This window comes from Esox lucius, chromosome 1 (genome assembly GCF_011004845.1).
Source record: "Esox lucius isolate fEsoLuc1 chromosome 1, fEsoLuc1.pri, whole genome shotgun sequence".
NCBI classification, from domain to species: domain Eukaryota; kingdom Metazoa; phylum Chordata; class Actinopteri; order Esociformes; family Esocidae; genus Esox; species Esox lucius.
Genome location: NC_047569.1, coordinates 15,158,509 through 15,186,010, shown reverse-complemented (window position 1 = coordinate 15,186,010; position 27,502 = coordinate 15,158,509). Strand labels below are relative to the sequence as shown.

General features: G+C 42.2%; 1 protein-coding gene across 1 annotated transcript in view; it reads right to left on the bottom strand.

The window, feature by feature from the left end:
* Positions 1–27,502, bottom strand: part of LOC105018616 (calsyntenin-2) — a 262,824-nt gene that overhangs the window by 139,999 nt on the left and 95,323 nt on the right. Inside the window, exon 2 of the mRNA XM_013136838.4 lies at positions 14,178–14,300. Within this exon, the coding sequence (XP_012992292.1) occupies positions 14,178–14,300 (123 nt within the window). The remainder of the gene's footprint in view (positions 1–14,177; positions 14,301–27,502) is intronic.

Here is a 27,502-nt window from a genome sequence, read left to right as displayed (position 1 = left end):
GATTCCCATAAGCTAACCACTGCATCTCCCACCCCTTTAACATTTCATTAGTTGAGACAAATGCAGCGGATCATTCTTCCACCCATCCATTATTACATCAGCATCGAAATTAGATCAATTCAATATTATGAAAACAGCTTTATATGTACTGTAACAACCATTTACCAAAACATGGTTGTTTTCTCTGCACTGATCCACATTACATGTGATCTGAGTGCATTCAGTCATTCTGTTATGTCATGACTAGTCATTCACTGGTATCCATGTACAAATAGAGATGTGTACGTGTGTACACACACACACACACACACACACACACACACACACCAAAACACACACAGGTCTGAGCAGAGCACATAAATACTTAATATGATGTTGAAGAAAGAAACAGTAAACATCATTAAAGTTTATCTTGTCTGCATGTCACTGATATCCTCGCAGTACACTGTGACTATCTATCACCATTACTTTGTTCTATATTCAACCTTTCCTTCCTACTCTTCTTGTTTCTCAATCGCCCCTCTATCTCTCCATCCTCCACCAACTCCCTCTCTCCCTAATCCCCCTCTTCTTCCCCACTCCTGGGTTGTCAGTTCATCAGGTCTTTGATTTACATGCAAGAGAACATGTGTAAATTACATTAGCTGTAATAACGTGAAGAAAAAAAGCTGGGCAGAGATAGATAGCAAATTAAGTTGAAGTAATTCTCTGATACTGTGTTCCACAAACATCCCAGAGGAGAAACCCCAGCCCAGATCTATGAGTTTTAATCTATTTTTTTTATATATATATATATAAAACTGTGCAGTCAGTTGAAGCTGTTTGGAGATTAAGAAGAAAATACATATGAAAGATTTTATTGATGTTATTTTTAGTACTTATGTAGAACTGGAGTTTTTTTGGTCAGGTCACTTGGTGAGGAAAATCACCAAGCCCAAAAACGAGTAAATGATTAAAGGGCAATGCTAGCGCTTATGACAAGCCGTTTTAACATGAATTCCTAAAAACGTACTAGTAACTAAGTGAACAGTACTTGTTTTATTTTTAGTAACGATTCCAATAGTTACTAATATCTATCCTCGTTGTAATACTGAACTTTCATTAGATACTAGTACTTACTCATTAGTTACTAGTAACTATTTAAAGAGTTACTAACTATTTAACTTTTACTAATATATTTTAATTGGATACTTGTACCTATTCATTAGTTATAACAGCAGTTACTAATATCTCTGAGTTTTACTTATCATTTTTTTACATACCAATACTTACTTTTTGTTACAAGTAACTACTGAAGAGAAAGACATCCCCGAGCCAATGAGTATCAGGAACATTGACAAGTTGATATCTAATAGTATGCAAATGAGCTAATATATTTTTAGCTATGTGTTCAGGTAGTCTGGTGAAGATGCCTTGGTACAGGTGGGGGTGTCTACATTATAAACCACAGTCTAACTAAATGATTTTAGGTGTGGCATGTTAGTACCCAATCTGTTCAAAAACCACTGTGTTGACCTTACTGCATGACCTTTCTTATCTTCATTCCCTCTAATGTCACTAGGAAAACATCCTATGCTGATGTCTAAATTCAATAGTGATCATCTATTGTGCATCTAAACATGAAGCAGAACCACTGGAGAAGGCAGAGATGAGCAACAATGACAATGATGTTGAGTGACCAATGATGGTCTCTCAACATACACGCACTACCGCAACTTAATTACTGCAACTGTAGCTACACCACTATGTTAGCCAGCTTGCCTTAGGTCTTGATAGTTAGCTACCTTACCAACGGATTGCTTGTCCGATTGAACAAATATAAATACTCATGTAAATATAACTGTCAAACGGCATGAGTGTCTAATTTATTAAATGGTTACAGTGGATATAAAAAGTCTACACGCTCCTTTCCACTTTTAATGTGACCTACAATGTGAACAATTCAATTGAAAAACAAACTGAAATCTTAAAAAAAAAAAATGTAACTACTTCAAATAACCTGGTTGCATAAGTGTGCGCACCCTTAAACTAATACTTTGATGTGCACGAGGACATCTCCTCTATACCTCAATTCAGAATAGTCCAGTAGAGTTACTGTTCCTAGTTCCTAGTTGCTGTTCCTAACGTTGTTCTCCTCTGTTCAGAAATCCTCCACTCCTGACTAACATCGTGTGCGCCAGCCTGCCTGCCTGCCAACCTGACATGCCTGCACTCCCTGCCTGCCCCGCTGTCCTGCTTGCACTGCCTGCCTGCCCTGCCTACCAGCCCAGCCCTTTCCCCTCCAGCCTTGCCTCTGTCCTTTTACCCTCAACCCTTCAATAAAAAGCCCTGCATTCAGTTGTCTGTGTCTGGTGTTGTGCACTTGGGTCCACTAGTGTAGTTCCCCATAACACTACAGTAGGCTCTAAAACATGTTTTCCACAGAAGATAGGCTCTAGTACATGTATACGGTAGAGCCTGAAGGCAACAACAACTTGGGCTGCCTGAGAGAACCATAATACATATTAGAGTCACTCCCTCAGTTGTGTTTCCATCCTATGCAGAACAGCCTCGAAATGTGCTTCAAGTCACTGCTCTGTGAATCATGTATCGCTTAACAAAGCCAGTTCATTTCTTTTCAGGATGGCTGCTGCTTTCATGGCCCTTGTGTAAAAGGTGTGCATTCAACGTTCCCGCTCAGTGGAATTCTTTAGAGAGCTTCCATGGATGGAGGTGGATGTGTTTGGCTCAAGGACAGGGAGATGAATAGGAGGTACTTGTGGTCAGTGTGTGGGGGAGCAGTGTGGTGTCCTGAGTTTGTTGTGCAAAAGAGAGTTTGTTGGTGGTCCGTCACTGAGAGACGCTAGAGTGTTTCATTTATAAGGGGCCTGCGTCTGTTGCCCTGATATAATGTGATGGGTGGAAGTTAGAAGCCACAGCGGCAGAGATCGCTGGAAAATGCATGAGGAGATTTAATTCACGCATGGCTTTCAGGCGGACTGAATGGGGTGGAATGAGACTGGGCTAGCTTAAAATGCCATCTGGGGGTTGTAGATCCATACATTTACAGTAAAACTCAGAGTGTCAGAGTCTGGGGGAGGCTGCTGTTGAAAGAGGGGAATGGGAACGAACTGAACAATCAGAAGGCAGTGTGAATAGACAAGATGGCTCACACACACACTCACACACAGTGACATTCTCTGGTAATTCATAAAATGTTCCCTATCACACACACAAATGAATACACAAACATTCTTACTAAGATGCTGTCTCTAAGAAGCAATTTCAACCGTTTGGGGAGATTCAAGCCAATTTTAAAGTGGATTCAATCGGATCGCGAGGACAAATGAAACCACTTCCTTACAGTGATGTGATGAAACTGCGGAAAAAGGTTGGAGCATCATGAAACACTTTGGGTACACTTTGTGACTTTTAAGACTGATATCAGCACTCTGCTTGGCTAGCTAGATGATGTTTGGCTTAACACGAACGCTAACCCACTGTTCTCGGATAGTAATGGATCTGTCTCCTCGCAAGATGTAGCAAAATATTTAAAATGTCTTGGAAAACCCAGCCAACAACATGAGACATCCAAAAACGAAACTGTTTAGATCAAACAAACTACGCTGTAAATCAGCTTAAGACAGCCGCGTTGTCTCATCTTTTGTACCTGAACTGATTAACTGTAAGATTTCCAAGAAACAGGTCGACGTTAGTGTTGCCTCATACTGAATCACTCCCATGGGCTTGTATAAGTCAGACAAGCACTAACTGTACAAAATCCTCAGTGTGGAATATTGCTTTTATCTTAATGCCTTAGTTAAGTTGAAAGTTCAGTTGAGGTATTTGTTCACCTTGACTGAAACAGTCCGATAAAATCTCTCGCATCTCTCATTCCTTTTTATAACAACCTCGAAATGTTCATCCTCAATTGGAGGATGGAGGGAAACAATGTGTACATATATATACATATATATATATATATATAATTTATATACAAAAAACAATTAATGACAGATTTTTCTATAGTAATTTCAGTGAGATATTCATCGATTCATTATTATCTTCATTCCAACCCTGATATGTCCACAAATGAACCAATCTTGGTCATAAGGCATTTGGATAATTCATTTGGCAGCTGTTAGATTCTGTCCACTTTTGATCCATGAACTAAATCATAAAACTGGAAGTCAGGGGTTGATCTCCCATAGTTCTTTCATGTTCTCCAAATGTCTTTGTCTTTAACAGCATATATATATATATATACTAAACCAAACCTCCAGCACAACCCCTCCAATGTCTGGCTGTTTTCCAATCACATTCGTGTATTCTATATCCTAACCTTATATGGCCTGGTATAGTGTCCCTTCTTGAGTTCTTGGCTCCACACACACACACTTATCATGTTGTCAGGGGCCCATCAATAATAGATACCAGCTGTTAGCTATACGGTACATCATATAGCAAAAGATAGCGAAGTACCATTCCCCTGTGTTGTGTTCTTTAACTATAGACTAAGATGCACCTACATTATCAGGAAAATACATGCTTTCTCACAATGGTGTGTTCTAACCCATGGTCTGCAGCTCTATTCACAGTGACAGTTACATGCACAACACCCATCAGGAGGCATGGAAAGGATGTGTTGGTAGGGTGTGTGGGGCCCATTAGTAACGGGCATCATGTCCTATCTATTGTCCTTTGTTCAGAGTTAGTCAGCACCTATGCATTGTTAAGTTCCTCATGCCCATAATCTCTCACAATATATTTTATTTTACTTTGAAGTGTTTTTAGGGTCTGAAACCTCTTTTCTACCATTTATTTTTTTATTGCCCTAAAAAGGATACATTTACACAGCATAATCATATTTCCCATTGGTTGTTTGGGGTTCCCTAGATCTCTTAACAAAACAATGTTAGGTTCATCATAACACAACTATTACTTATGTTTCAACAACCATTTCTAGACTCCAAAAGCAGCCTGCAAAAGAGATCGCCTATTCAGTGTGTTTCCAGGGGACACGTCTTCACAGAGACTCCATATACCATGTAAACAAAGTATAGACCTCAACAATCTGGAATTGTATTCATCAAACCACTCGAACTCAAGAGAAACTGACAACTTTTGAGATATATTCTAGAAATGTTTGGCCAGACTATACTTTTTCCTTTTAAATAATTGCCTCACCTATTTTCGAGAAGTTGGTTTGATTTGCTATTTGCATGGTTCTTCCTATACCTTTGTTAATGGTTTAGTTGACATTTAAACAACTCTATTAACCATGTTATTCATAAACATGCCACAATTCAGGCCACAAATGTTAAAACATTAGCACGTGAAAACAAATGGAAACTGCAATGCAATGGAAACTAAGCCAAAGCCTAGATTGCTGTCATACAGTGCATTGTCAATAAACTGCTTACAGGGAATGAAAACCAATGTGTACTTTTGTAATTTGGGTGAACTTCCCTTTATAAGCCAAGTATTTTGCACCTGTTTATTAAATTCAGAAAGGAATAACATAACAGACACATATCAAAACACTTACAATCTTTAGTTATTGCTTTGTATTTTTTACTCTACCTTTTATACAACTTCTTATGCATTGTTATTGACAGTCTTGGTGGACATCCAAATCTAAAGTTGTGTGTGCTGTCTGAAGTGGAGAAAAGTGAAGCATTCACAACGCTTTAGATTAGAGACGATAAATTGGTAGAACCAGATGGCTTCCCTAAGTGTGCATACAGAGTAGTTGCTACACTGAATCAGTCCATTTTCACTAGATTAAAGGAGTGATAACACTTCAATTTTCATAAAAACACTATATCTCAACCTACCAAAGTATTATAAGTCATAAAACATACTACATCACCCAAACATACTCTTTATGAAATCCTCTCTTATTGACTTTCTTTGAGAAAAGTCAACTTTCTCTGCATAGCCTTGCATTTCCTGTGGATGGATTAGAAGCAAGAGTCTCATTACAAAGATGATTTGGCTCATCTGTATGGTTCAATGAGGAAGCAGATTGCTTTTCTGTACATCATTAATACATTTGCATGGGAACAGTGGCAGCCTGATGGCTCCATTGTCTCTGTGCTGAGGGTGTACAAATCACTATCCATTAGAGACCAGAAACTACACGCCAGGTACAGAGCAGCTCAGCTATTTAGAACATTCTCTCCTTCAGATGTAGCTACAGTATCTCACTGAGGTTGACCAGGATATCATACCTCCTTTCGTAGGTTCTCAGTAATATTTCCGTCGACAGCTGGAATGTAGTCTGTCTTGTCCATATAGGGTTAAAGATGAAGGCAGAAGGGACAGTTGTCAGCTTGCGCAACACCAGGTGCATTAAAGCAAACACAGAAATAGAGAGGAGCTGCAATGATCAGCACTAGGGAGTAATTAGGGTTAACTGTGTTGCTCAGGGAGAGAACAACAGTTTCTTTCCATTCTCAGCTTGAAATTCAATTGAGGCAACCTTTGGCTATTGGTCAGAATCTCACACTCAGGGTTCTTCAGCAGGTCAATAGCTACTGGTAACTCACATACCACGTATTAGTAGCTTGTAAAACAATTCCGAAGGTACTAGCAGTTCTTGAGTGTTCAACCGCAAACTGTAACAAATAAATCTCAAAACTCTCAGACACTGTTGGCATCCAGCTACAATCTAATCAACGAAATGTTGACAACATACCCAAACACTGTGTAGGAATGACTGGTTGATTCAATCATTTCCAGCTTGTTGCCTCTGTCTGTCTGTGGGGTACCGGCGTTTGATCACTCAGTTGTTAATAACAACAAACACATCTTGCTGTTGACAGAAATACTTTGAACTTTCCAGAAACCTTGTTAAAACCGAAAAGTAAACTTGCCTGGCAGAAGCATATTATGAGTAAGTACAACATTTGTACATATTATTGTTTTTTTTATAGAACAGCAACAGGTTATTGATTAATCAGACCGGCACGTTCATGTTTGGTTAGAAGCACAGTTGAATGTACAATTTAATCAAATGATCACCCTATTGAAATTGGCAAGCCTCTCCAAAAATAAAAGTGTGTTTTATTGATGTTAGTTCCACTTGTCTAAAAGTGACTTCACCCAGTCTGAGACTGGGTCCCAATCCCAATCAAAATCAGGCTCAGGTGTTCAGCAGGTTGTTTGGGGAGTTGGCTGCCCTGCTGTCTGTTCTGATAGGATTGAATGCCTTGTCACTCTTATTTTGTGGAAGAACAGCATTGCAGGATGGGACTCCTCAGCTGATGTCAGATTGATCATGTGCCAAGGTGGAGCTACATTCAGACCATCAAAAGAGAAAAGAGAAGCAAGGAATCGCTACAAAGACTTGACAAATGTCTCTAGTTTCTGAGGAATGACAGTGGCAGGGCCACGCAGCAGCATGGCAGGGTTAAGTGAGAAAGGGAGGAAAGACAATGATGATCCAGGTTGGCAACGAAGGCTTTGTAACTACAGGTACTACTGTTGCATGATACCAGGTTCTGCTTATCATGGTAACAAGCAATATTACTTGCCAATACTCTTTGATACTCCTTGACTTTAGGCCCTGGCTAACCCTCACACACATGGGAAAGAGAGTAAAGATCCTCCTCGGATCCAGGGATTGGACTGGTTTTTAAAGGGCAAAATCAAATAACAATGTTTTCTTGCAGGCATAAAAAAATCTAAAATCACTGTGTTTCTTTTTTTAATCAATAGTTGTAATTTAAAGAAAACAATCCACTGCAGCTAAATACTAATATGAATATGGCTGTATAACACTAACATTAGCCTATGAAATCTCGTTATTTTTACACAAATTCTGTAAAAAGCAATTCACACTTTTCTTAATTGTTATAATTTTATTTCAATTTATGCATTTCATAGGCAATAACTTTCACCTCATGACAGGAAAAGCTCATTTATAACTAGAATTCCCATTGAATAAATCCGGCATTTACTACCGTGTGTACTTTAGTTGATTGAAGACTGAGCTGGAGTGGTAAGACAGGGCAGGGTGAGAGAATGTGTGAGGGTAAGAAACAGATAAAGAGAGACTGTGTGTGTGAGGGTAAGAAACAGTGAGCGTGTGTGTGAGGGTAAGAAACAGATAATGAGAGAGGGGCAGGGAGGAAGCAATCGAGGCGCTGCCTTGGGGTCCAAGTCCAGTCCTCCACAAAATGGCAGAGCACATAAGGGGTTCTGTTTAATTACCAGGCAGATATATAGGGACAAGAAAGGAACCAAGCAAAATGGGAGAGGCTTCTGCATGCCTCGGAACAGACCTGATATTTCTCCATCTCTCTCTTGCAAAAATTAATTCAATCTGTTTCTTTTTAATTGCTTTTTAAAGCAATGCCTTTGAACTCACGGATTCTGAAGAAAAATAGACACAGCGGTACCTGTTCAAAAAATCTGTTAGCTTATTAAAAGCAACCCTCTAGCCTCTGCCATCTTCTTCTCCACTCATTAAATACGTTTTCAAAGGCACAAAAGGTCTTTAAGGCATTCTCTAATCCAATATGCTTTTTTCTCTCAACATCTTAATGCTTAATCTTTAATCATGCTAAATCCAAATTAAAATGCCAGGTAGGCACCATTTATGCATTGTGAAAGAAAATATGTTCACTCAATGGACTGCAACACCAGCTGTGCTGTTCCTGCCTATATAGACATTCCTTCTCAGGGTATCGCCCCGATGTACAGTCAGAGGGACTTCGGTGGCAGTCTTCATCTATAATTGATACAGTATGAATTCGATCCAATGCCTCACAGGAATAAGGCGCAGACTGAGGCAGGGTATAATGACTGAGGGGAGAACAGGGAAAATGAAAGGCGGTTTGGGAGGACAGACGACAGAACCAAGAGCAAGGAAAGTAACATGCTTGTCCATCCAACCCCTCCATCCAACTCTACCGTAGGTTTCCCAGAGGCAATCAGAACTAATGTGAACTGAACAACCTCTTCCATCGCTCTAGCTGGTCCCCATTCAGACGGATTTCCAAAGACACAGCGTCGATGCACAGACAAAGATACAGGGTAACACATTACATGGGGACTCAATGTCAGAATATCCAATTTCAATGTTCAAACAAGCCTCGGGAAAACAATGACCAGAAAAGGGCCTGAAATGTGTCTCCAAAAGCACATGTTAGTCTACACTCTGCCACGATGCCAAACAATACATTACATTATGCATGCATTCACATCAATGCTAATGCTACCGCTCCATTATCCACTTCTAGCCTGATCTATGGTGAGGTGTAGATCCTATCCGCTAGACACAAACCGCTTGGATAAGGTGTGTGTGTGTGTATTACTTGATGTCTTCACAAGTATGGTAACCCACGATAACTCATGAATAGAGGACATTTTACACACCACTGCACTGAAAGGCTAGCATGCATGTCATACATTCTTTTATTAGTCTTGGGGTTAAGGTTAGGTTTAGGAATTAAGGGTTAAGATTAGGGGTTAGATAAAACAGGATTTTCCCCCCAAAAAAGTCCTCAGAATTATAGAAAAAAAGCAGATTTGTGTGCGTGTGTGTGTATGTGTGAAAGAGTGGTAAACTAGCTCTGTCTCCCAATCAGCCAAACAGCACAACAGAGCTAATTAATCACAACTCATTAGCCGAATGTGAGTGTTTTCTCATATTTGTTTTCTCTACTTATGGCCATCCTTAGACACTCATCCCATTACTGGACAGTCTCATAATGATAGAAGACTCCTGCTGTCAGCTTTCAGTGAACAGGGACAGCAACTGACTGCACTGGAGACATTTCAATTAAGTAATGCTTGTGTCATGTTGTACTAATGTATTAGGTTTATAATAAAGAGAATATTAACGTAACGTAAGTTTATACCATATAACATAATTGATCAGATGTACAGTACAATTCGCTACCTGATGGTAAACCAATCAGAAACCATCCCATGAGAACAACTCATTACACAGAATGGGCAGAGGTATGCAAGATAACGGACGCACAACAGACCCAACCAACACATAAGCGAACACTGAGACAGTCACATCACAGAGACAACAGACATAAAAGCTAAAACAGACGCAGTCATGTCACACACAAAACAGACATACAAACTCACGCATCACAAACCCACCCAACACATGAGGTAACAGACATTGTCTCATCACAGACCCAACAGGTCAACCAGCGAACAGACACGGTCACATCACAGACCCAACAGGTCAACCAGCGAACAGACACGGTCACATCACAGACCCAACAGGTCAACCAGCGAACAGACAGTCTCATCACAGACCCAACAGGTCAACCAGCGAACAGACATGGTCACATTACAGACCCAACAGGTCAACCAGCGAACAGACAGTCTCATTACAGACCCAACAGGTCAACCAGCGAACAGACATGGTCACATTACAGACCCAACAGGTCAACCAGCGAACAGACACGGTCACATCACAGACCCAACAGGTCAACCAGCGAACAGACAGTCTCATTACAGACCCAAAAGGTCAACCAGTGAACAGAAATGGTCCCATTACAGACCCAACAGGTCAACCAGCGAACAGACATGGTCACATCACAGACCCAACAGGTCAACCAGCGAACAAACATGGCCTCACCACAGACCCAACAGGTCAACCAGCGAACAAACATGGTCTCATCACAGACCCAACAGGTCAATCAGCGAACAAACATGGTCTCATCACAGACCCAACAGGTCAACAAGCGAACAAACATGGTCTCATCACAGACCCAACATGTCAACCAGCGAACAGACACAGTATCATCACAGACCCAACAGACACTGACAGCAACACAGCCAGTCACACAACAGACATACCACACAGTGGGAGAAATTAAACCTAACCAGAGCTGATGAATAGAACCATCAGCAGCACAATATGTGACAGATCACCTAACTGATGGGAGAAGCCAGAGTGGATGTGTATATACAGAGTATATGATGCTCTGGAGTGCAGTAAAGCTGTCGGCAGTGGCCCCGTATTGACTGAGCTTATTAGAGAACTGGGGGAAGCCTGGTGGTTGTTTCTAAACGCCTGAGGCTAATAAAACACCGGAGACTATGAAGACTGATTGAACTGGTGAGCGTTCAGAGACAGTGCAGGGGCGTGTCTTCCTTTCTGACGGAGTGTTTGTCTGCTTGTGCCTGTCTCTCTGTGCGTCTTTATGTCCGTCTATTTGTGTCTTTGTTTCTGTGTTTCCGATCCTGTTTATCTGACTTGAGGCAGTCTTAATGGTGAACTGAAGGAGGCTTGAATAGGTAAGGAGGCTGGAATATGTGTTTGTTACAGGGTGGGGTTTTGGTTTATTCATGAAGGCATTGGTGGAGGGCAGGGTTTAAGTTTATTCAGAAAGCATGATTGGTGGAGGGCAGGGTTGAGTTTCTTCAGAGAGCGTGTTTGGTGGAGGGCACATTAGGTTTCTTCAGAGAGAGTGTTTGGTGGAGGGCAGGGTTGCGTTTCTTCAGAGCAAAGCGCAAAGTCCAATGAGGAAAAAGGCATTCTTTTTTTGTTTTAATGGCAAGGATTCCTTACAATTAGGGTCAGGATTAGAGTTAGGGGTTCGGTTTAGGGTCATTGATTAGGTTAAGGATAGGGTTTGGAAAAACCTGATCTTGTACGTACATTTATATGTGTTCATTTTTGTGTATGCCTGCTTGCTGTGTCCATTCCCACTGAAGCACTACTGAACCACAGTAGCCTGTGGCTGTAATGAAGCTCTCCGTACAGGCTGGCCATTAACCCTGGCTCAGCCACTACTTAATGAGCTACTCTCAGCTGTAAAGTAGAAGCCCCACAAACAGCTTATCTGGAATAGCATTATAATGGCCACTACAGTTAGGAGCTGATTGACTTATTATCCACTACAGCTTAAAAGTTAATGTAGCCACTTGAAAAGCCCATCTGACGTTTAGTAGTTGGAACTGCTGAACCTGATATACCAGCATTTCTACCCGCCATGTGCCTGATGAGTAATTATTTTTAAATTGCATTGTTTTATTGTTTTCACAACGATAAAATACAATTGATGTACTAGTTGGCTATACCTAAACAATTCCAGTACTTTTCCTTCACGTGTGGTTTCCAATTTTTTTTTCAGCACTTCCTTAATCGATAAAAAAAAAAAAAAGTTGTAGACATTGAATCGGCCGTGACGACATCTCAGTAGTTCTGACACACTGTCTCGCTTGTCTCTAGTCCAGCACCTCTCAGTCAGTGTTGAAGCTCTGCCGATGCGAGAACTACAGAAGTGCTCCTGGGTGATGTCTCACTGAGGGCTTCAACAGAACTGTGGCAGAATAATCTGCTACAGGAAAGTGAGTGGTGGAGCGATTTGAGAAGGGGGTTCAGAGAAATCGAATGGCTGGTAGGCCTCAAGAAGATGCACTGGAACATTATTGTGCAACGTTCCTCACACAGAAAATGTACATCTGAATTATATTCAGTGCAGTACTTACGCACATTCAGAAAAGACGTGGCAGAGTCAAGCAGCGGCTGTTGGGTATAGGTGTTGATATGTTGGTGATCCAGGTGTGTTTGTGTGGGTGTGTGTGTATGGGGGTGATACGTTTTGTTTAGGCATTACGGGTTAGGGTTAGTCATTAGTAATGAGTTTTGTTTAGGCATTATGTGTTTGGGTTAATCATTAGTGATGAGTTTTGTTTAGGCATTACGGTTTAGGGTTAGTCATTAATGATTAGTTTTGCTTAGGCATTACGGGTTAGGTTGTTGAGGTTGTGGTTCTGGTTAGGTTAAAGGCAGGTTAAGGGCTAGGGAATAAGGAACATTGACTTCTGGGTTTTGGGTCCCCTACAAGGATAGTAAAGCAAACATGTGTGTGTGTTTTCTGTTCTGTCTGCAGTGTACCTGCGAATGAATGCTGTCTGACATTGAGTCAATCACAGAGGGGAAGAGAGAGGTGATTAAGTCTAGGATTTGTACTTAATGAGGTATAATGGTACCTGGGCATAGCTCTCTCATTTAGCTCTGGGAGAAAAAAAATCTGCAGCTAATTACCAACTGTCTGCCCCCAACAGTGTCTCCAGGAGATACTGCTGACCACAGTTCAGAGAGACGAGGAGAAAGTCGGTGGGACAATTAAGAGAGTGGGGAGAGAAAGAGAGACAGTGTGTGAGGGAGAGGAATAGGGAGAGATGGACAGAGAGAGAGAGGTGCAAGAGAAACAGAGGAGCGACCGGTGACATCAGGGCTCCAGAGACACCAGAATCACCTGATTACACTCAGGATGTTCCTTGTTGTAATGGTGCTGCTAACACACTAGGTCTACATGAAGCTGATATTCATTTACATATCTTCCTCTGCAGTGATTGCGTGTCCCCAGAGCCTCAGGTGTCAGTCATCTCCTTCCATGCTGTCTCTGCACCTCCCTCTCCACTTCCATTTCCAGGTGCCGTATGTCATTTAGCAGACGCTCTTATCCGCGCCGTCTTTGAGTAGCGACTGCATTCATTTTCGGGTTCCTGCTTCCCTTCCTCTTCCTCTTCAACCCCCCCCCCCACACACAAACACTCTGGTGAGCATTACAACCCCCTCAGGCCACCGCACAGAAGGAAAAATCATACTACCATGTCCAGTCAGCCAGTATCTGTCCGTCCAGTACGCCTACATTCAAGCTGCTCCAACTCAGCCTGAGGTGCTCAAAGAGTGGGCACCTGAGCCAACCTCACACTGGGGCCTTGGCCACATCATAAGGCCTGACCACCCCCAGGAGCTGGAAACCCGATAGCGGAGTCAGGACGGTCTCCAAGGAGAAGGATTTGTAAACCGTCAGGCTTTTCCTGTGTGATAGCCTTATCAGCCGCAGGCGTTATTTGGGCTACTTTCACATATTGATTTAATATATTCGTAAGAGCGAAACACGTTATTATAGCATTTATACATATTTATATTTTCTAGGAATATTTGTCAGTTCTAGGTAAAATCCAGGGGTTCTAAATTAGAAATCGGTGGTTCTATTTTTTTTCTTCCTGGAAAGTGAAAAGTATCTTGCTTTGGCTTAATTGCAGGTGTCTCTTGAGCTCTGAAGAACCAAGGGTGCGCACAGAAATTAAGAAGACTTCTGTCGTCTTCTGAGTGATTTCACACCCTTTCATCACAGCCAGCCAATTAACACGTCATGATACGACATCACACAATTGTGGGGGGGGGGGGGGGGGTACCATACCTGCATAAGGAACAGGGGCGTCTTTGTCCAGCGCCACCAGCGGAGGGTCCAGGAGGACGATGTCTGTGTTCTCTGTGATCACCCCGTGGTACGATGTCTCAATCCACGGCTTGTGTTTGTTCACTAGGAGAGACAATGGAGGGAAGGAAAGAGGGATGTAAAAGAGGACGAATGTATTCAGACAAGTTGTTCCTCAGACATTCTCAGTCTGCATGTAATTACCGGGGTAACTGAGAACGGCTTTTGTTCTAAATCAATCCAAAACCTTTAATTTCTTCACCCCCGAAGGCAGCTCACACACAGAACACACACACACACACCACCTTTGCTGGCAGGGGCTCTCCATTCTTCCAATTCTCTAGAAGCGTTCTCATTTCACTAATCTCCCCTTTAACACCTTTCTCTCCCTTTTCTTTTCTCTCCCAAATGTTCCCCGCAGGTCTCTGAGCTCTCTGTCGGGCTTGATCAATGACCACCATTGAGCTGCCGGAGAGCACAACTTCCTGGGCCCGGTCAAAACAAAGTTCATGAGCAGTGGGGACGATTAGCATGGCATAATTGACTGAAGCCCCCGAGGGCCACAATGCTGGAGTTAGAAGCACTCACCGTTTTATATACCATCTCTCAATCAAAGAGATGGCTTTTTAAAACAGCAACAACAGAGCATTTCCTCTTTAACTCTTTCACTTAATAAGAGCTTTCGCTAACTCAGGGGGGAGGATGTACCGCGGGTATTTACGGTAACGAGGCCGATGCTCAGAAGCGTTGTGCGATTCAAACTGAACGAGAAAATGGCTCGAATACATGATTGGTATCCGTTTCTCACATATGTGTTCTGTATACTCATTATCCTAAAAAAAAGGTATATATTTTCATGGTATGGTCTTGTTTTTTCCCCCCGACCCAATAAATTTTTGAGGAGTTGGTAAAAATGTAGTTGGTTCTTCTGGTAGTGGAACAACAAAGCACAATATCATTGCCATGCTAATGTATAATTTATGTGTAGGAGAGAGGGGCTAACGCATTAGTCCATTAGCACATAATAAATATGAACAAGCTTTGTGCTGAGGTGAAAGTATGTTACGGAGCTATGCCCAACTTTACTACCTTTGATAAGTGTCCAATTGCGATGCCACAGAATGACATCACTGTTGTAGAGACTTGTCAAGTAATATGATATCATCAATAAGTGGATTGAAATTCAACACTACTGTTGTTTGCTCCTTGGGGTTTAAGGCCGGGTGTCTCTGTAAAGCACTTTGTGACAACTGCTGTTGTAAAAAGGGCTTTATAAATAAATTTGATTGATTGATATAGCATTATTCATATAATATTATTAAAAAAACAGCATTTTATGAATACCGTTTTGTGTAGTGTTAATCCAGCACAAAACATTACAGGACAATAATGATTCAGTGAATTTAAGTTTGAGCTGATCAAAGTTTTGGGACTTTTAGACCTTTCATATCCAGGACAGGACAGACTATATGGTTCAAGTACAGGTTGCCCGAAGTGATCTGGGAAAATCTTTATTGAGACATTTCATCACTATTCTACTGTGGAACACCAAGCCAACGTTCTTTAGAGATTAGCTCTCAGTCCATTCATTTGCTGGGGACTGAATGATTTTATAGGAAACTCAGCTGAACATAGATGCACCTAATGTATTACATCATTCCCCCACTCTCCCTTAAGAAACCTCACCTCAACATTGACTTGGGATACCAATACAACGTGAGGCAGACCATCTCACCATCCGTCAACCCCAGCTCACTCCACCACAGAAGATGTGCAGGTTAATGCCGGATCCCGCCCGTTGAGTCATTCTATCTGGCCCGCGATACATCCAAAACATTTAAAATAATAAAAAATACCTGACGAGGTCCGCAGATGACCTTACTTTATTTACTGTTGCATTTTTATTTTCAAATTAAAAGTCCCTTGGCACTCCCCGTAATAAGTACAGCAGTATCATACTGTCTGTTTAAAATACCTTAAAGTTGAAACAAGGTATTTGCGTTGCTATGATACGTAGGGACCAGCACCACAATCCACGCGCGGAAGTTATCATTTGTACATACTATACGCAATTGATGGCTAGCGATCTCTGGAAATGAGCCTAAGAAAAGTTGACAACGAAAGCAGGGTATTTAAAAAACTATTGACTGGAAAATATGTATTTGCCGATGTCGCTGGTAAAGCAACTTGCTTAATATGTTAAGCTAACGTCACAGTTTTTAAAGAGTACAATTTGCAGAGGCACTTCCAGAGCAAGCATGCAGCGAAATACAAAACTGTCATCCGATGCTACAGTTCCACAAGTCCAAGCGCAGATTCAGCCTCACTGATGAACATCTTGCATCAGTACCGCATACTTCTTCATCAGAACCGCACACTGCTTCAACAGTACCGCACACTGCTTCAACAGTACCGCACACTGCTTTAATAGAAATTACTCCTGACTTCACCTGACTTGTCAACGCTCATACGAGTCTCTCCTGTTCATATTGAGTGATCGAGTAGCCCTAAAAGTTGATTTCTTGGGTCTGGGCTGCTGGAATCGCTGTCGTTAAAAGCACGTAAAAAATACACTGTATGAAGTTAGATGACGGCAATTATACCAACATTTGCTTTGAGTGAAAATCTTCAGAAGTGATTTCATAGACTTAGGTCTGCCCTAATAACTATTATGCCTATAAAACTGTTATACACTATACCTTATGCAATGTAGCTTACTCTGTTGAGTTGAAAGTTAAGTTTTAAGGCAAATGTGTGTTGCAACATTTCTTTTGAGTAATAACCCTAAAAAGGGATTTTATTTAGGCCTTTGCCTGCCATAATAACAGTTGTTAACAGAAAAAAAAAACATAAAGTTCAATTATGAAAATGGTGTTGCATGGAAAATAAATATACATAAATACAATATGCAAGTTAACAGAGTTAGCTATGTTGTGTGTTTTTTAGGCATGTTGGTTAAAAAAGTAATCTGGCCCACGATGCACTCTGCCATTTTCAGTGTGGCCCCCCTGTGAAATATATGGCCCACCCCTGGACTACACGTTTTCTGTGGTCTGTGCGTGTTGAGTGGGGTGTAGGCCTAATGATTTCTCCCCAGCAGGAGTGATAGGGGCATTACAGGGATATCCCTCCTGTGATGGTGGCGATATCCCCGCCACTGGCCGTCGGCCCTGAATGGTCAAAGACAGGGACACAGGAGGCGATCCTATTATCTCCCGGTTAACTAGAAAAACGGGAATGGAGGAGAGAAATGAAGGAGCGACGGACGCGTCTTCACCTGGAAGGAAAACAAAGGAAGCTCACCGCGGGGAACTGCAGCAGCTTGATCCGCTCTTATGGGTCGTCGCTAACGACGGATTAGCGAATAATCAACTGAGCACTCCAAAATGGCAGCCTGAATCAGAACTAAACACGTTTAAACCACCAATCGTTAATGTGACACCGTCCGTGGCCAGTTGCATAGAAACGCTTCGGCAAACAGGGGAACCAGACCTATAGCCAGACAGGTACAGATGGAAGTGTGTCTTCAGTTATTCAGGAATACATGAGAAATCGTTTTTCAATCGTTTTTTTAAAGATGCTGTTTGAGCTGAGTGTAGATGGACATATATGTTATGTAGATTTTTATATTTGTTAAGTCAGCTGAACCAATGCTCATTTTCACTGATGACATGTTCAAATGATTCAATTCCAAAAGGACAAGAGAACATGTAAAAAATATATAAATACACAAAGCAATACAAATAAACACTGGTCTAGATGACTAACTCTCCAACATGGCAGCTGTAGTCAGAAATTGAATATGATGTGTGTTTTGAAAACACCTTCAGCTAATAGAATGAGAGCCATCGAGGGATTCTTGCCAAATCTGTGACCTCAATTTAGAAAGTGAACACCTACATTGGGTGCTTAAAGCAGCTCTTAAATGCCATGTGATAACCTCGGTTTGTGGACGGTGGAAGGTCGATTCACTTGCTCACTACTAACACCTTCCCTGGGAAAACATGATTATCAGAGCTACGAACACAGAGCTTCTTTAAAGAAAAAGAAAAATCTTGAGAACATTACAGAAATCAATTTGGCCTTTTCTTCTTCTTCTCTCTTTTGCTGCTTATTTAATTTAACCTGGCTTTATTATTTTCTTTTTTAGACCCAAGCAGGGATTCAAATACCATGACCTTTCTGGTAGTGCGCTCAACAAGATAAAACCAGTTCGGACCTTTTTGTCAGAGGGCTTCAAACACAGCTCTCCTCTGAGATATGGGACTTTACATGAGACTCCACAGAGCAACACAGAGAGACCCCAATGGAGATCAAGTGAACAGCGTCCAAACACGCTGGGCTCTAAACAAGAACCTCACGCTCTGAGCAAATACCCAGTGACTGTGTGCTACAAAATGTTATCCACAGAGGTTAGATTCTCTATACAAAGCAATATACTTAGAAACATGTTTTATGGTCTCCACAATAAATGCAGAAACACCATGCTCAACACTATGTGGCCATTTACACCTGTATCCTTTTCTATCAAAACAATGCATGGCAATAACATGACATATATAACATAACATGACAAACCCAGAAAAGTATGCCCTGAATCTTTTCAATATCAAAAGCGCTGGTAGTTTCCTCGCCAAATATTTTTCCAACTAGTAGCGTCTCTGCCTGTAATATGACTGGTCAGTTCAAAATGAGGATTTGTCTGAGGGTGTACAGAGTTGCTGAATGGAAGAGCTGCTGGCTCTCAATGCCGTGTGATTGGCCAGAGTAATGATGACACGCGCTCTTAAGAAAGTCAGACCGACATTTCCAGAGGCATTTCAACCAAGCCGCTATCACAGAGGCCTACGGTGACATGTGGATTGGAACAATTTAATTAACCAACTAGAACCGATAAAACATTGTAATAATAATAGCGTTCTCATTTCATGTTACCTTATCATTAATGAGGGAAGTTTAAAGGGCATGGAATACATACATTATTCTTTTCATTCAAATCAATTATTTCCCAGTGGATGGGGGGATGCATTCAGATCTGCCCTATAAGGCTAAAGCACTCCTGTTGAACGGCGGCCGAGAGTTGAGGCTTTAGAACAGCTGACCTTTAACACACTGGCTTGTTGCTCTGACAATCTCCCTCCGCAATTTCACCGCTAATTAAGCCAGCAGAGTCTCGAATGGGACTCAGCACATCACCCCCAGCACTGCCATGATGCCATAACGGCCGATTAATTCCTGACTCTGGTGGTACAGTGGTAACAGGTGCCCGGCGCACACAACAGCTCATCCAGCAGGCGCGTAAGCTGAAGAGTATTTGGGGGGTGTTGTAATTAAAAATAAATCTGTAGGAAATTATACTCTGATAGATAAGGTCAACACAGGAGGCTATGATGAACACATCGGCCTAATGAAAAGTAAAGGCAGCCGAGTAAGACAGCCATTATGGACACCAACAGGCAATTCCAGTTACAGCTTTATCAGGGAACCAATGCAAGCTCATTCCCTCAGCCACTCTAAATGTCACAGAGAACATTCTTCCTGGGAGGACCCAGAGCACATTCTTCCTGGGAGGACCCAGAGAACATTCTTCCTGGGAGGATCCAGAGAACATTCTTCCTGGGAGGACCTAGAGAACATTCTTCCTGGGAGGACCTAGAGAACATTCTTCCTGGGAGGACCTAGAGAACATTCTTCCTGGGAGGACCCAGAGAACATTCTTCCTGGGAGGACCCAGAGAACATTCTTCCTGGGAGGACCCAGAGAACATTCTTCCTGGGAGGACCCAGAGAACATTCTTCCTGGGAGGACCCAGAGAACATTCTTCCTGGGAGGACCTAGAGAACATTCTTCCTGGGAGGACCTAGAGCACATTATTCCGAAGATAAAAGGGTAACAGTTGTCAGCACATTCTCCGAATACATCTGAGATAGGTGTGCTGCAAGTCTGGAAGAATCAAAACACTCTTTATTACTCAGACAGCACCCAGCTGAATGTACCAAATACACCTGCCACAGCCAGGACTGCACACACCTGCCCCTCTCTAAACCTAACCTGCTCTACGACCACACGTCATACTGGAAGTCCATCTAAAAGTCTCAATGGACTGAGTGTCCTTTATGACTAACTGTATGTTGGAGAAAAGAGGTTAATTGTCCAGACAGTGTGGATGTGACGGGCGTGCTGTGTTTCCTCTGCCCCAGACAGGGTCTGTTTTCTGGGCATGGTCAATGTGTCATGGAGGTGGGGCCATTGCTCACACTGCAGGGATAGAATAGATGGGGCTTAAACAGTTGCTGGCTGTAGCTACAGGATTTCAATATTTAAGTCTGAAACAAGCCTGATGCAGCCCTTAAGTAACTTTGAGCAAGAATAACCTTTGGATGACATAGTTCACCTCACACAGTAGTTTGTCTCCCACCACAAAATCTGCCTTGGGTAAGTGAATGCAGAGCCAGAGTTGATTTTCTGTGACTCCTCATCCAAGTATTCTCCCAGTTTACACAGCATCCTCAATCACCCTTTTGGTTCACTCTTCATTCTGCAATCTTTCTTTCTAGGACCAAGATGCATGGAGGCAGCCTTTAGCTCTTACACCCAAAGGCCTTGGAACAGCTTCTAAGAGAACTTGTGGGGAGTTCAAAATGTGGCCTTTAATGAAAATATATTTTAATTGCTTAGTTGCTCAGGTCTTTCAGCTCTTTTTTTATTTCATTTGTGTCCCATTTTGAGCAGTTTTTGTTTTATTGTTTTGATATATTTTCCTTTAAGTCATAATGTGTTATACCCTTATCTGAAATGTGCTATATAAAAACAGGATTTAATTGAATTGTTGACTTTGTCTTTATCCAGATGTATAGCTTTAAAGGTTAAAGTCTAAAGTGTTTTTCTTCCATGCAGAAGAAAACACTTTCCGATGGCATCAAAAATGAACATGGGAAGGAGAGAGAGAAGGAAAGAGAAAAAGAGGGAGAAAGTTACATAAGGGGAGACAGAGGGGGAGGAGAGAGATAATAAAATAGAGTCAGGGGGGGAGAGAGAGATGGGAGAAAAGTGGGGTGGGGAGATGGTGAGAGGGGGAGAGAGATAAGGTGCTTGTTGTGTTGTAAGTCATATTGTGTTGCTTTTCCTGTTCGTGTTGTGCCATATTCTGTTGTGTTTCCTGTTCGTATTGTGTCATTTTGTGTTGTTTTTCCTGTTCGTATTGTGTCATATTGTGTTGTTTTTCCTGTTCATGTTATGTCCTATTGTATTGTGTTTCCTGTTCATGTTGTGTCATATTGAGTTGCGTTTCCAGTTCATGTTGTGTCATATTGTGTTGCACTTCCTGTTCATGTTGTGTCAAATTGTGTTGTTTCTCTTGGTTATTTTGTGCCATATTGTGTTGTTTTTCCTGGTCGTGTTGTTTTTCGTGGTAGGGATGTGTTGATTGTGGTTGTTTTGTGTTGCAGGGCCATGATGTGCTGTGTTTATAGTTGCGTTGTGTTGCGGGTCGTGATGTGTTGATTGTGTGGTCGTGTTGTGTTTCGGGGTGGTGGTGTGTTGATTGTGTGGTCATGATGTGTTGATTGTGTGGTTGTCTTGTGTTGCATGGTTGTAATGGGTTGATTGTGTGGTGGTGTTTTGTTACATTGTGTTGTGGGATTGTGATGTGTGGATTGTGTGGTCGTGTCATGGGGTTGTGATGTGTTGATTGTGTGGTTGTGTAATGTTGCAGGGTTGTGATGTGTTGATTTTGTGATTGTGTAATGTTGCAGGGTGGTGATGTGTTGATTGTGTGGTCGTATTGTGTTGGGGGGTGATAATGTGTTAAATGTGTGGTAATGTTGTGTTGCCGGGTTGTGATGTGTTGATTGTGTGGTCGTGTTGTGTTACAGTGTGTTGCGGGATCGTGATGTGTGGATCGTGTGGTCGTTTCGTGGGGTTGTGATGTGTTGATTGTGTGGTCGTGTTGTGTGGCAGGGTAGTGATGTGTTGATTGTGTGGTCGTGTTTTGTTGCAGGGTTGTGATGTGTTGATTGTGTGGTCGTGTTGTGTTGCAGGGTTGTGATGTGTTGATTGTGTGGTAATGTTTTGTTGCAGGGTTGTGATGTGTTGATTGTGTGTTTGTGTTGTGTTACAGGGTTGTGATGTGTTGATTGTGTGTTTGTGTTGTGTTGCAGGGTTGTGATGTGTTGATTGTGTGGTAATGTTTTGTTGCAGGGTTGTGATGTGTTGATTGTGTGTTTGTGTTGTGTTACAGGGTTGTGATGTGTTGATTGTGTGGTCGTGTTGTGCTGCAGGGTTGTGATGTGTTGATTGTGTGGTAATGTTTTGTTGCAGGGTTGTGATGTGTTGATTGTGTGTTTGTGTTGTGCTACAGGGTTGAAATGGGTTGATTGTGTGTTTGTGTTGTGTTACAGGGTTGTGATGTGTTGCTTGTGTGGTCATGTTGTGTTGCAGGGTGGTGATATGTTGATTGTGTGTTTGTGTTGTGTTACAGGGTTGTGATGTGTTGATTGTGTGGTCGTGTTGTGTTGCAGGGTGGTGATGTGTTGATTGTGTGTTTGTGTTGTGTTACAGGGGTGTGATGTGTTGATTGTGTGGTCGTGTAGTGTTACAGGGAGTGCAGCAGCCCTGTTTAGAGGAGATGGGGACTTATTAACCTGCTGAGATAGGAAGTGACTGCACTCAGCTACTGTTACCCCTGGGAGAGACAGAGACTGAGAGGGAGAAAGAGCTGTTCTCCATTAATTCAGAAGCATAAAGCCAGTAATAAAACACTGTGCAGCAAAATGAAACACAAATATTCACAGAAACTACCGCAAAAATAGAATTTTTCCCCAATATGGCCCTCCCGATCAAACGGCTCTGCAGCTTGAATTAAATGTTGACTTTGGGAAGTATTACTTTGATTGACTGCATGCGTTAACTCAACCCATTACTGCATTTATGAAGCTTTCAGCTCATGGCGCATCTGTTCTGCTGTACTGCTAACAAGGTATGATTTGGTCAGAAATATTCAGATATACCATAAATATATTAGTGTGTTAGAAAGTGTGTATATTATCTGTACCCGAATAATGACAGGAGTTGAACTGTGATTGAAACGAATGAAACCAGATGGTAATGTCCATCAAAGTCCAATTAAAATAACGATACTCTGCTACCTTGACAACAGCCATTTATAAGTCACAGGAGAATATTTTCTTCTTTTTTTTCTTCCACGAGAAACGTTTACTTCAAAGTCCTCTCCGCTCACCGTCCTCAAAGGCAGACACGAGGAGAAACGTTTCGTATGTAAAAAAAAAAGTAATGTAATCTTATCAGCTTGTTGAGACGGGGTTCATTTAATGTTGAATGCCTAGGATGTGTGTGGGTGTTTGAGTACGTGTGTGGTTGTGTGTGGTTGTGTGGGTGTGTATGTGTGTGCATGTGTGTGTGGCCGATTGTACCCAGCAGGGAAACTGGATGAAAATGCATTGAGTAAATAAAATCCTTCCACGTGTAATCCTGTTAGAATGGAGGGCTTTTTGAAGTGAACGAGGCCATCGTCTTTGTACGGAGAAGTGTGTTACCCAATGTAATCTGGTTAACAGGGTGTGTTTTTGAGACAGTCCACACGGACACTGTCTGCAATGTGTCTCCTTTCTCTATCTCTCTTTATCTCTAGCTCTTTCTCTCAGTCTGTCTCGTTCTTCACATCTCTTTTTCTCTGTCTTTCTCTGTCTCTCTGTGTATGCTCATGTTTCTCACTGGGTTAGTCACTGTCTCTGTAGCCTCTCTTTTTTCTCAGGCTTTCTCTTCCTCTCTGTGTCTCTCTCTTCACCTCTCTCTCTCTTTCTCTTTTACGTTGTTCCAGGCTGGTTGGTATTTGGACCCACTGACTAGGTGGTTTACTGTTTTGGCCGAGTTCTTCTGTTCTTGATCGTTTATATTTGGACCGATGTATAGTTTCAGAAAACGGGGTGTGGTGATCTCGCAGACTTTTTCTGTCTTGGGCTGCTAAATTAGCTGTTTGGAAGACAAGGAGAAATGTTATTTGAGGACAGGGATCTGTGGATGTGGTGGGTATGTTTGAGGGGATACTGGCGGCGAGACTGAAGGTTGAGTTTGACTACTATAGTCTGGTACAACATCTTTGGCAGATCATAAGTTTATGGGGTGTTCAGCATTTGTTGTGCTCTGCTCATGCGGAGGATGAATTCGGTTTTATTTTTTGTCATTTGAGTGTCTGTAGTATTTTGGGTTCATGGAACCAATAAACGTGTTTTCAAACTCAAACTCTCTCTCTCTTTGTCTGGCTCTGTCTTCTCCTCTCTGTCTCTCTATCTCTCTAATCTTCCTCTGTGTAATTTGTATTTAAAGCCAGCATTCAGCACACACCTGTCATCTTTTCGGTGACACGCTGAGAAGACAAACAATGTGATTAAGCATGGAGTGGAGACAATATGCAATCTAACACCACCCCTGTCCCGTCCTGTCCTGTCCTGCCGGACTGACTGCCCTCCTGCCGCAGTCCACAGTGACATACTGTGCTCTCAGCTCTGAACTGACAGTTGGGTTTGGCATGCACACCACACACAACACACACACACGAAGTCCCCAGTCACTTAATGTTCCTGAGAGAAGTCAGGAGTGTGTGATTCCTCCTGGCAGCCCATTCCATTTGGCCTCGCTCCATTCTATCATTTTAAAAATCGAAGCCAAGCGGGCAACAGCCAGTGCAGCGTGATGAGTGAAACACAGAGCCAGAGAAAAAGAGAGAGGCAGGTGGGGATACAGAGAGAGAGAGGGAGTAAAAGAGTGAAATGGAGAGAATGAATGAGAGGAAGTGAGAAAGACAGAGGGAGAAAAGGAGAGAGAGAAGGAGAAGTTGTTAAAACCTTATCCTTGTGGACTTCTAGTCAGAATCTAAACCATAGTTGAACCGTGTATTGACCACAGAGCCTATTAAACTACCAAACCCGGATAATAGCTGCAGGTCTCTACACTACACATGAAAGGAGCAGCGCATCAAACACACCCTATACACCATGCCTGTCAGGCAGTGACACACACCCACACCCACACACACACACGCACAGAGCCATCCAGGTTTAGCCGGTGGCAAAACTCCTGACGTGTCTGACATGGCAACAGCTTCTCTGATTTCATGAGAAGAGACAGAGGAGCGGGGAAAGATGGGGGAGACAGAAATGAACAGAGAGAGAGTGAAGTGTGTGAATGTGGGTAAAAGGTGTATAGTACGAGTGAAGCAGTCACAAGACGATGTTGGTCCTAGGTCCTCTTGAACACTATGGGCTGGTTTCCCAGACACAGTTAAGTCTTTGGAAAATGATGAGTGATGAGTGGGAAGACTTTGTTTCTTAGGGACGGATAGAAGCTGTCTTTGTGGCCATGGCGCAGAACCAACACTCATCAACCAAGTAGCAACAGTTTACTGTAACACGTTCACACACACACTGTAACACACACACTGTAATACACGCACGCACGTACACACAAACGCAGAAACACGCACATACACACACCTGCATACACAAACGTCTGCCACATACAAAACACACCGTGAGACGGGAAACTACAAAATCACCATAAATACGCTTAACTCCAGTACCTCCAGCAGAACAGATTTAAACATATCATATTAAAGTAGGATTAGAGCTCAATAAGCCAGCCTCTGAAATACAGGCAAGTACTTTAAAGGGAACAGCCAAGACTTACCTAAATGCACACACTTGATGTTATACTCATACCTGAAGGTACACACCCAATCTTATGCTCCTACCCAAAGCATATGCTTGATATTGTACTCGAACCCAAAGCATATGCTTGATCTTGTACTCGTACCCAAAGCATATGCTTGATCTTGTACTCGTACCCAAAGCATATGCTTGATCTTGTACTCGTACCCAAAGCATATGCTTGATCTTGTACTTGTACCCAAAGCATATGCTTGATCTTGTACTTGTACCCAAAGCATATGCTTGATCTTGTAATAGTGCCTAAAGCATATTTTTGATCTTGTACTCGTACCCAAAGCAAATGCTTGATCTTATACTCGTACCCAAATTCACACAGAAGTGCATGCATTCACTCATGCGGACCCAATGATGGGTGTGTCCATTTAAAGTAGTGTTAATCTGTCTACAACTGTGTAGTTAAATCCCAAAGTGGGTGGTCGATCCCTAATCACACACACTCCCTTTCCCTCAGGACACACCTGAGAGAGAGACTGCATTCTGGATTAAACAATACCATCACAAACTGACTGCTGGAGAAAATCTGTAAAGAGAAACTCCCTGTCAGGGTGTGAAGAGAGTGACCAAGAGAGTGACCAAGTCCCCCCATGTTGTCAACATCCGTTGAAATTCTAAAATTGTTGGGTATCCTCATAAAGACAAGACAGCTTGACTGCAATTCTACAAAACATACCTGATCATGTCTAAACCCTTCTTGGAGAATCTCTTGTGGACAGATGAAACCAAATTAAAGTTTTTTGGTAAAGCACACCATCTCCATGCTAACAGAAAACAAAATTTAAAAAAAACATAAGGATGAGGTGGAGTGATGTTTTGGAGTTGCTTTGCTGTTTTTATTACCGGGTGCCTTGAACATGTGAATGGCATCATGAAATTCATAGAATTCCAAGGCATTTTGGAGCGGAGAGTCAGATCCTGTATCAGAAAGCTGGGTCTACTTTGAAGGTCATGGGTCTTCCAGCAGGACAATTACCCCAAACAGACTCCTTAAGCACACAGAAATTGTTAAAGTCAAGGCAAAACACTGGACTGTCGCGAATTGCCCGGCAAACTCTAAATGGTATTGAAAACCTGTCCAGAGACTTGGAACAAGAAGAGTGGGCCAAACTGTCAGTTCAGAGGTGCAGGAAGCTCATTCATGACTGTAGGAAGTTGCGACATCTGCTCCGCGTGGCACAGCAGCTCCACTTCCTATCTGGCGTTTCACGTCGCCGGTGTACTGACCACTGGCCGGAGAGTGATGGCAGCAGCACACCCCGAGGACGCACCGGTTTCCACTCAGTCATTAGTTCAGTATGTATTGTGTTTGTTTGGCACTGCACAGCACAGATTATTGTTTCTGCCTCATCGAACATGATGTGCGTAATCTGTATGATCCTAAAGATCCTAAAGAGAACATACAAAGATTTGAACTGTCATTGCTTGAGTTTAGTTTTTTATTTCCACTGCCTCATTTAAATGCACACTTGGCACTCGCACAATCACAGAAGTGCTTGAAAGCAGTTACTTTCCAAGAGGTTGTACTACCAAATATTGAGTCTAGGTTTTCAATTGTTTTGTCAATAC